Below are 11,163 nucleotides of genomic sequence, written 5' to 3' on the forward strand. Positions count from 1 at the left end.
CATAAATGTACATTTATGTTCCTCTGTTGTGCATTTGATCTATGAAGGTACTATCATTAATACGATAATTAATGGACTCTTTCCTCCTTCAACATGGACACTGTCACACATTTACACACAAGGATGGATGTTGGTCTGATTTGAAGTCATAATAACGACCCATTGACCAGTCGCTCTTAAAGGACACACAGCTGGGTTCAGGTTCTTGTTCTGGTTCAGGTTCAGGTTCTGGTTGGTTCCTGTGAATAAAGGTGGTTTGGTGATGTGAGTGCTGAGCTCTGACATGGAGAAGAGTCATGGACAGTTAGAGATGGTCATCTCACCTCTGAGCTTTGCTCTGGCTCTCATGTTCCCCACACAGAGTGGTTTTAGTGTCCTCACACTGATCCATGCTGCTGAATTCACATCAGCTCACACACACTTTCTACCTTCATCTGCAGAGGAAACACAAATCATTCATCTGCACATCAACTCAAATCCTCATTTCCATCATTTTGGCTGTAAAAAGATCAGCTGCTGTACTTCCATCAGTCCGCTAGATGGAGCCATGGAGCTACCACCCAGCACACTCATGATGATGATGGACCATTACGTACATTTACTGACATGAAACAGGACGGAGATCAACTGATTTAACGTCTGAACCAGAAACGGACTAATATGCTGTTAATAACAGAACCTTCTACCCTGGGAAGGTTCCATCTTTGTCTGTAGGTTCCATCTTGTGTTTGAAAGTACAAATAAAAAGTCTGATAAAAACTTGAATGAAACGTTTTAACTTTTAGTTGAATTCAACAAACAAAAAGAAACAAAGATGAGAAAGGAAGCAGCAGGAAGCTGCTGTGTCTGACTGTAATGGAGGAGCTGACGGTTTCATTCTATGAAGATCAGTTCTTCATGTAGAAAACAAACATCATCAGCTGATCATCGTGTTGTTTGATTCCAGTTCATCAATAATCTGATAATCATGCAGATTTGTCTCAAAACTCAGAAGGGATCAAAGTTTGTTCTGAAATAAGAAGTGAACATGTTTCCCAAACATTACAGAGCAGAAACAAACAGCTTACAGGTTACAGGAAACCGTTCTGTTGTCATCAGAGAGTCAAAGCAGATGAGGCTGGAATGCAGCATCAATCAGATCCGGCCTCTCCCAGAACATAACATCACTGTGGTAAAGTCATCCTCAGCTCAAACAACTTTTCCAGCCCGTGAATTTGATTAACTGAGGATTTACAAGTGAAAATGTTTTTAAAAGTTTATCTTCAGCTGAACAGCAGCAACAAGTCTCTGAAGGTCACAATAACTTTCTATGATGCCTTAACAAGCATTTCTGTGAAGAGATGCAGAGCAATAAAAGATTCACTGATCTCCTCTGAAATGGAAGAAATGTAAAGTTGAAACATGAAAATTGTTGAGGAAAGCTAAAGTTCTTTAAGTAGAGTGAATATAGTTTATTGCTTCCAACACATGAAGTTACAGAACCAGACAAACACTCAGAAACTGAGCCAGATGCTGTGCTAACAGCCAGAATTCAGCACACTGCGGGCTGGGCTTACAGTGGATGCTCTTTGCTCAGGTAAAAACTACAAATCCTAGAAAAGCTCAGATAAAGTTCTGCAGTGACTGTATCTGCCAATCAACAAGCCAGTGTTGTTCTGAAATATGATTCTTTGCTAAGTCTGACCCTCTTTGGTCTGTAGTGAACCTATTACAGCACTGTCAGATGCATTCAGCTGGACTTCTGCTCAGTGGGTGTTATAGGGGGATAAATCCTTCACAAAGACTTTCCACAATCTTAGAATCTGTTAAAAATTAACTTTCCATCTGCTTTTTTAAACTTACAGTGGACAGGCGTGTAGAAATGGACTGAAACGTGGTTTTAGAGACCATTCTTACAGTGGATGCATAAAAATTGTCCCTGAAGGTTAGTATGCAGGGTTCCTGCTCAGAAAAGAGCCAAAATCAGAAACAAATGATCTAAAATCCAAAGCAGCTCGACGTTGGTTTCATGTCCTCTGCTGCAGAAAGACTGTGGACATAAAACTCTGAAACTAAACTCATTGCTAATCCTTCAGGTTTACTGAGAAAACACAAAGCCAGGTTCTCCAAATCCTTCCCATCTTTTCAAGAATTTAAAACTGAAATCAACTCTTTAAATGAATATAGGAATATTAGGAAATGGTCTCTTAATGCCAATATTGTGTAAGAACTTGTGAAAGAAATATGATTTATTGTCTAATGCTTTTCATTATTAATGAAATGCATGCATGTAACAGTCCCTTGTGTTGTACAATCTGTCAGCTAATCTATAAATGATCATATATATGATTTGGTGCCTGTTTTCAATACTTCGCTTTGTTAATGAAAAACATTTTTATTGTAACATTGGTTTTAATTACACCATGATCACCAATATGTTACATTATCTATTTTATATTTTTATTATTTATTTCAGTAAAATGTATCAATGTGTTTAACTGATGACAGGGTGTGACTTTGTTTCAATCATTTTGGTTATAACTTATAAATGAAAGAGCAAATGAAACTCGTCGCCTTCGGAGAAGATGTTTCCTCCTCTGATCTGGTGGTGTAACATCAATGTAGAAAAATAAATTCTGGGGTTCTGAGCTCCTCAAGAGTTCCTTTACAACCCTCCCAGATAATAACTGGGATGCTGCTCCATGTTTTAGTTTGAAGCTGACATGTAACAACAACTCAGTGTTTAAGCCTGGGCCATCTTTATAGTCTGCTGCTGCTCTTATTCCACATATTGTTCTCACTCAGTAACACAAAAAGTAACACATGTTGTGCACGGCACTGGTCCCACAGTTACAGTTTTACAGTTACAGCAGTGAATCAACAGAAAGGACGATGCGGTAGATTGTGTCTGTTTCTGCTTGAACTAAGCTGCCAACAGCAGATATTATTGTCAAACATTAAAAATAGTTTCCGTTACCTTCAGACGGAGAATTTCACGGAGCAAATAATCTGCGTCACAAAAAGATGGAAGTTTAGTGGAAAGTGAAACTAAACTCTGAAAGACACAACCAGAGAGGCGTTTTGTCTGAAATTAACATCCTAAATAGTTCAGTTTAACTATGGAGGAGAAATGTTAACATCTAAATGATTGATGGACTTTACACAGCCCGGCATCACTGTGAAACTGTTCAACTGTAAAACAAATACCAAGAAAACTGATCTTTTCCTGATAAGTTCAGGAAACTTTAGTGATATTAAGTAACTTCCCTCAAACAGATCGGTCAACATGTCCCGTAGTGAAGTTACTGCATAAAGTCTCATATCATATTCAAAGTTTACTTTCATAAACTAAAAAGAGGTTGAGAAACAGTAAATACAAAGTCATTATAGATTCACTTGCTGTGTCACCAAAGATATATTGTCTGTCAACAACCTCCTTGATTCTCTTACCATCAGCTGATTTAAATGTTAATCTTTCATCCATCACAAACAAACAGGATGGAAAATACAGGCTGAATCCAGACAAACAGGTTCATTGCAGACCTGTAGAAGCATCTTTTGTCACTCTGTATGTTTTTTTTTCCATCAGGTGACTCTGTGGGTTTGTCTTTTCATTGTAAGTTTTACTTTTACAGTGATTTCACAGATTCAGCCTCCTGCTGTCCTTATAATGTGAGTATTGATGTTTATTATAACAGTTACTGAATAGGCACAAGTACGGAGGAAATTATTTTAGTGTTTTTACAGACAACCCTTGCTTTATTTAGGAATACATTTTCTAAAGGAAAATAATTTCCTGGTGCAGGAGCTACTGATACTGCAGCCTCTCTGTGAGCTGTTGCCCTTCAGGAAGAATTCATGTAAATGTTCTTGTGTCATAACTGAAGGTAACTTAGTGGCCAATATAGATACATCCCAGGTCCCCAAAGAATGATGAAACAGTTTGATCAGAAGGTGAACACAATGATATTTCATGGATAAAATACTCAAATTTCATATCATTTTTGGATTTCCAGTCATAACATCAGTGAGTCCTTTAAAACAGATGCCTGTGTTTTCTTTAACTCCACATTGTTCTGAGACTGAGTCAGAGGAGGAGGAGTCTGACAGCTTCTGATGCTTCATCTCCTCTTTCAAACCCTCCATCTTATTGTCTCAGATTACAGACATGTTTCCCTCTCTGAAGGCAACCATCAGTGGTGGTTCTGGGTCCTCTTCTTCTTATTTCCTTCTTTTCCTGAACTGGGCACCTGATGACTTTCTTGACCTTTTATATTCCATCCTTCATTGAACACGCACTTGACTTGCTCTGTGAAAAGCCTCTGACGTAATCTGCATCTGTCTTCTTCTTCTGCATGATATGCTGTATGGTTTCAGCTTGTTACATATTGTTGGAACTAGAAAAACCCAAACAGTCGAATCTGTATATTCAGCTATAAAAATAACTGAATACTTTTTTTTTCTTCCTCTCGTGCGCCCTTTCACAGATTGCGCCCTGGGTTGATTTCCCACTTTGATCATAGCAAAAACCGCCCCTGGCAAGCATCCAAGTTACCAGGTAGCTGTTACCCTAACAGTGCCTGTGAGCAGCTGCTCATGTGGAACGTCCTGTAGTGCACTGCGTCGGCTGCATTCCTGGCTGTGTCAAACAATGTCAATTGAAAAAGACGAGCTTCAGCCTCTGAGTCACAGCAGAGTGATAGAGCCATGTGCCAGCCTTTAAAAACAGACGGCATTCTTTGCTTCCATCAACCAAGTAACTCGCAATTGGAGCCATTTTTTTTTCTTGTTAATGCTGTAAACATGCTGTTACTGTGCAAACCTGTGATAGTTGTTGTACTATATTAAAAAACAGACTGAAATAATAATAATGAAAAGTTTCTCAGCCTGATAGCTGTTTGTGAAGTTTTGTGCTCGTGCGCTACGTTCGCTCACATCCTGTTCCTCTCTGGGGGCTAAGCCCCCCCGTCCTTAAGACCTAGTGACGCCCCTGAAATCAACTCAAATCCTCCTTCCTTTTAAGGGTTAACATGTTGCTGAATAACTTTTATCTTTTGTAGGATCTACTCTTTCATTCTCAACCATTCTAAGAATTTGGTTAGATTTTCATCAGCAGGAGCAGCTCTTTACAGAGTTTTTATGAATGCAGTCCCTGATCTTTAACATCTCCTCTAAACTGACTTTTAGACACTTCAGAGTTTCTTCTCCTGCTGACACCTTAAAAACAGCAGCATCTGTACTGTGGATGTAATGAATAAATATCAACAACAGAAACTAAAGGATGATTTAAAGAATGATTTCAGTCTGAATGTGAAGTCTGACTGAAAGAGCAGCAGAATCCCACACTGCAGGTTCTGATTGGTCCAACTGGATCCTGCAGCACAATGCAGGAAGTGAAAAGACTGAACCACAATGAACACTAAACACCTTCATACATACACTGCATCACAGCTTCATAACGGAAGGTCTGACAGGAAGCTGCTCTTTCTGACTTTAAAGGTGGAGACGACACTTTGATTCCAGGAAATAAAAACATGAAGCAGTTTGTTTGAGAAGGAAACAAACTAACAAAAAACCATCAGCTGATCATCATGTTGATTGATTCCAGTTAATCAATAATCTGATAATCATCTATATTTGTTTTCAAACACAAACTGATCAACGTTTGCTCTGAAATAAGAAGTGAACATGTTCTCCAACATTACAGAGCAGAAACAAACAGGAAAGTTTGAACTTACAGATTGTTCAGAGCTAAAGAAGAAGAAGAGTCTCCACCCGACAGACTGAGACGCAGGTGAGCTGCTTCCTGGAACCAGTCAGAGCAGAATCCACCTGTGATGGAGGCAGGACTGATAGAAGCTGTCTGACCAGTGGAGCTAAAACACATCTCCAAGTTACTGAACAACAAAGTCTGAACTTTGTACTGCTGTTCTATCTGAATGATTCAACCTCTAAATTCCACTCATGAACACGTCTGTGCTTTCTGTAGGGCTGTCTCAGGTGTGTTCAGGTGTGACTGATGATTTCTGACTCTCCTTTAGAGGCTGCTAAAGTACACAGAACCTCTTTTTAAGTAGAGGCACGTATACTTTTGTAAAAAATTAACTAAAATACTTTGTCAAAAATAAAAGTTCTGCTTCAACTTAAAAAGTACAGGTTCTGAAATGTACCTTTTTGGTCTAAAAGTACAAAGTAACCTGTTTTAAGGGGAATTTCAACAGCTCTGTGAATGCAAAGCTAACTGAACCTCACATCATCACCTTTATTCAACCAGGAAGTCTCACTGAGATCAGAGAGCTAATGCAAGAATGTCCAGATCATCATCTGATCTGAGGAATCTTAAATCTCTGTGATTTTAAACTGGATGAAGAAGGAATTACTGAAGATAATCTACACTGTCAACACATTTGCCAAGAATTCTTCTTCCAGCCGACAGCTTCAAACAGTTAAACACAGTGATGGGTGAGGACTAACTTCCTGCTCTGAATCTGCTGTGAGCAGAGTTCACTTTTATCCATGTCATTAGTTTCTGACTCTTCTTGTCACAGACGCCACGCTCAGTCTCTTCTTCTCTGTCTAGTTATTTTTGTTGTTATGTCTGTCACCGGCCGATGGAAACACCACCCATTACTGTCCCATCCATGTAGGCTGAAAGCAGTCCTAATGTTGGGAAGGCTCACAGTGGGTTCTGGTTGTTTACACATAGATGAGGAGACAGTTCAGTGTGTGAGGATAAAAGCAGAGGAGAACCTGGGACATCTGAGCAGATCTGGGATCAGCACCTTGGATATCAGCAGGGATTCTTAGGAAGGAAGGAAATGGGATGAATCTGCAGACTGCAGGAAGATCTGTTAACATTCTGCAGACTAATGTGAGACAATAATATTTCTGTGTTCTGCTTAGCTTCCGAGATCGGACGAGATCGGGCGTGTTCAGGGTGGTATGGCCGTAAGCGAGAGAATCAGTGACAAATCAGCTTTATATAGATGCTGAAACAACATCTATCACTGTGTTCTGACTTCTAGAATATAATGTAACTGTTTAAAAATGAGCAATTTGTGATGATTTCATCTAACTAAGCAGCCTCGGTCTCTCTGTGTGACGCTGAACACAAAACTACACACAGGGAACAGAAGAGGTCGACAGACACTAAGTTATCTGAGAGTCTCACTTTCAGCTGCAGAGAACCAACACGAGAGAGAAGAACATGTGCACGATCAGCCTCTCAAGCCAATTAGGTGAAAAACTAAAAGAAACATATGGTTCAAGCAGCTATATAATAGATATTTGTTACGGTGACTTTTGCTTACGGCCACACCACCCTGAACACGCCCGATCTCGAAAGCTAAGCAGGGGGCCTGGTTAGTATTTGGATGGGAGACCGGCTGGAAATAACAGGTGCTGTAAGCTTTTTCTCTTCTCTCTACAACCTGCAGGGGGCGCTGAAACACTTCACATCCACAATCAAATCAATTCACCAGAAAGCTTCTTTTTTTAAACAAATTCTCTAGAAACTGGAAGTGATCAATGCTGGATCATCACTGGAATCACACAGTCTTAAAGTGGAGCTTCTTCTTCTTATGTTTCTATGCAGCTGAACACTCACATCATGATGATGACTGACGTGTGTAGAAATCCTGCTCTTCAGCACATTTAATTTCACATCCAACGAGGTTTAAAGTTCCCATTTTTCAGCTTTGATGCTGCTTCCACATCTCTTATTGTCTGTAATGCAGCTTCAGCTGTTATTTGATGTCTTTTGTTGAAACATGTGATCACCTCATGACACATCAGGAAGTTGATCAGCTTCAGCTGCTGCTGATTTGTTGGCAGACGCCTCAGTTTCTCTGTGGCTCTCAGTTTGCTGGTTCCTGGATTTCCTGAATCTGTTGACATGTCCCAGGTACTTGTTGTGTTTGATCCTCATACATTTAACTTTGTCCTTAGAAAGGATGAGTTCCAAAAAGGGAAACAGGGACTGCTTTTGCATTTGACACAGCCTATATCATGCCAATGTTCATTTGGGGCTGCAGTTTTTGCTTTAGTTTCAGACTTGTTATTAGACTGGAATGTTGAGGAGTTTCTGTGACAGATAGGCTCCACTCCCCCTGAAACCATGAATTAAAGAAAGTGGAAGGATGGAAAGTTTTGGGGACATTTATTCATTCATTCCACTTAAGCATTTCTGTTTCAGGGAAGATTCCAACTTTAATGACATTTTTTTTTTAAATCAGATTTAATGTTAAGTTATCCTGAAGAAAATTAATATGACCACTTACAAAACAATAATGGACTTTTAAATCAGTTTTTCAAAGAGGTAAGTTATGGTTGAAATTTCTTATGGGTTTGATTTAGATTCAGTTTGACGGTCAGTTCACCTCCAGACGGTGCAACTTACCCCCTGACCCGGATCAGCTTAGCCCTAACCTGGGGCAAACAGGAAGCCTTTAGCTTATAATTCACTTAAAAAAGCTGATTATGAACTTCTTTCAATTTGATTAGTGTTGATTTTGAGTCAGGTGACAGTGGTGTAGATCCTCTACAAGCACTGATGCCACACTGAGAAATATTCAACTCCCAGTAAAAGTTCTGAATCTAAAACCTCACTCAGGCAAAAGAATCAAAGTGTCATCAGCAACATTTACTAACACTTCCACCAGTAAAAGTATTTATTCTGCAGAGCAGCTCTCAGTGTTTGCTGTTAGATATAAAGTTGCCTGTTTGACAGTTTAAAGTGGCTGCACGTGCACTTTTTCTATCTGGCCTCAGTAAATCTCTGTAATTTATTCATTTGTGTTTGGAAAACATTGGAAACTTTATTTCTGAGCCCACATCAGTGGGTTCTGGTTGTTAAAACATAGATGAGGAGACAGTTCAGTGTGTGAGGATAAAAGCAGAGGAGAACCTGGGACATCTGAGCAGATCTGGGATCAGCACCTTGGATATCAGCAGGGATTCTTAGGAAGGAAGGACATGGGATGAATCTGCAGACTGCAGGAAGATCTGTTAACAGTCTGCAGACTAATGTGAGACAATAATATCTGTGTGTGTTTGGTATCCAGAAGAATTGAGACAGATGAAGTCACTGTGAGCTGAGCAGTGCTGGAAGATGATATGACAGAGTGACCTAAATGAGGTTTATGTGTGCGCTCATTTCCAGTCTTTGACAAAGATTGAAAAGTGAATTTATTTGAGTGATTTCCTTCCTGATGTGAAGTATGTCAAGAAGCTGTCCGTGTTGAGTGAGCAGCAGCGCCTCCTGCAGGTGTAAAAAGCTTACAGCACCTGGTATTCCCAGGCGGTCTCCCATCCAAGTACTAACCAGGCCCGACCCTACTTAGCTTCCGAGATCGGGCGTGTTCAGGGTGGTATGGCCGTAAGCGAGAGAATCAGTCACAGATCAGGTTTTATAGATGCTGAAACAACATCTATCAGAATATCATGTAACTGTTTAAAAATGAGCAATTTGTGATGATTTCATCTAACTAAGCAGCCTCGGTCTCTCTGTGTGACGCTGAACACAAAACTACACACAGGGAACAGAAGAGGTCGACAGACACTAAGTTATCTGAGAGTCTCACTTTCAGCTGCAGAGAACCAACACGAGAGAGAAGAACATGTGCAGGATCAGTATCAGCCCCTCAAGCCAATTAGGTGAAAAACTAAAAGAAACATATGGTTCAAGCAGCTATATAATAGATATTTGTTGCAGTGACTTTTGCTTACGGCCACACCACCCTGAACACGTCCGATCTCGAAAGCTAAGCAGGGGGCCTGGTTAGTATTTGGATGGGAGACCGCCTGGGAATACCAGGTGCTGTAAGCTTTTTCAAATCTCTCTACAACCTGCAGGGGGCGCTGACACACTTCACATCCACAATCAAATCAATTCACCAGAAAGCTTCTTTTTTAAACAAATTCTCCAGAAACTGGAAGTGATCAATGCTGGATCATCACTGGAATCACACAGTCTTAAAGTGGAGCTTCTTCTTCTTTTGTTTCTATGCAGCTGAACACTCACATCATGATGATGACTGACGTGTGTAGAAATCCTGCTCTTCAGCACATTTAATTTCACATCCAACGAGGTTTAAAGTTCCCATTTTTCAGCTTTGATGCTGCTTCCACATCTCTTATTGTCTGTAATGCAGCTTCAGCTGTTTTGCCTGTTTTGTTTGTCTGGTGATCAGTCACCTTCCTGCTGGTTCATTTTGGAGGATTTAATCTGAAGGAGAAACTATTTATAGCTTTGGCTGGCTGCCTAAAGCTACTGCACAGGTCTGTGAGTGTGCTTCACAGCTATAAAAACACTAGAAGCTCTATACTGGACGCAGGAATCACTTGGAATATCTTTGAATCCTTCACAAGATATTCAGCCTTCGATATAACTCCAAGGGCAAAGGAAATCACATGTTGGACATATATAACCTTATGTACGATCCAAGAAAGCAATCATTCATAAAATTAAAACCTCTAAATTAATTTCACTATAGGGTGAAATGAATAACTAACTATCCAGTTACATGCTGAGAAACCTTTGGTCCTGAATTTCACATCAATGCTAATTTTATACATCACATCAGGTCCAATTTCCATTCACTGACGTAATGATAGGAGGGTAGTGCAATGTCTCTGTGACCGTTTTGTATTCTTTGTCCTGTTCTGTGTTTTTGTCTTAGCTTTAGGTCTGCCATGTCCTCACCTTTTTCCTCAGTTCCCTCTGGTCTGGTCATCAGCTGCACTCACTCACCAATCACCCTCCACAGTATTTAGTCTCCCAGTTGTCATTCACTCATTGTCAAATCCTCGCCGTCTCTCATGTTTAAGTTAAGTAGTTATTCATGTCAATTGGGTTTTTGTTTGTTCCTAAGGTTTTGTTTGATCAGTTATGTTTTTTTGGGATTCCCCAAAAAAATATTTAGGAATAAATCCAGTTTTACATTTATAATCTCCATTTGGGTCCTCTCCCCTCACCTCCATGCCACCCTACGTGACAGGTAGTTTTAATGTTGTGGCTGACTGGTGTAAAGAACATATAGATTAGTGGTCATCCCATTCTGGGGATCCAGATTTCCAAAGACCAAACCCCAAAAATGTATAATTACAGTTGAACAAGAGCTTTAGGATCGGGCAGATTAACATATGAGAAGGTTTGAGATAATATGTGATTTAAAAAATCTGTCC

The 11,163-nt window shown here is 40.0% G+C and overlaps 1 protein-coding gene and 3 pseudogenes across 1 annotated transcript in view; 2 read left to right on the top strand and 2 right to left on the bottom strand.

Moving 5' to 3' along the window:
* The window catches only part of LOC140296317 (NLR family CARD domain-containing protein 3-like), a 57,793-nt gene extending 54,783 nt beyond the window's left edge, over nucleotides 1-3,010 (bottom strand). The window contains exons 1-3 of the mRNA XM_072379713.1: nucleotides 2,957-3,010; nucleotides 324-434; nucleotides 220-239 (exon numbers count right to left, since the gene is read on the bottom strand). Coding sequence (XP_072235814.1) covers nucleotides 220-239; nucleotides 324-391 — 88 coding nt within the window. The 5' untranslated portion in view covers nucleotides 392-434; nucleotides 2,957-3,010. The remainder of the gene's footprint in view (nucleotides 1-219; nucleotides 240-323; nucleotides 435-2,956) is intronic.
* A 4,273-nt stretch (nucleotides 3,011-7,283) lies between these two features.
* LOC140297270 (5S ribosomal RNA) lies at nucleotides 7,284-7,389 on the top strand (annotated as a pseudogene).
* A 1,863-nt stretch (nucleotides 7,390-9,252) lies between these two features.
* Nucleotides 9,253-9,361, bottom strand: LOC140298448 (5S ribosomal RNA; annotated as a pseudogene).
* Nucleotides 9,362-9,699: 338 nt separating this feature from the next.
* Nucleotides 9,700-9,805, top strand: LOC140297220 (5S ribosomal RNA; annotated as a pseudogene).
* Nucleotides 9,806-11,163: the final 1,358 nt, after the last annotated feature.

This window comes from Leuresthes tenuis, unplaced genomic scaffold, assembly GCF_036924035.1.
Source record: "Leuresthes tenuis unplaced genomic scaffold, fLeuTen1.0.hap1 SCAF_1, whole genome shotgun sequence".
NCBI classification, from domain to species: domain Eukaryota; kingdom Metazoa; phylum Chordata; class Actinopteri; order Atheriniformes; family Atherinopsidae; genus Leuresthes; species Leuresthes tenuis.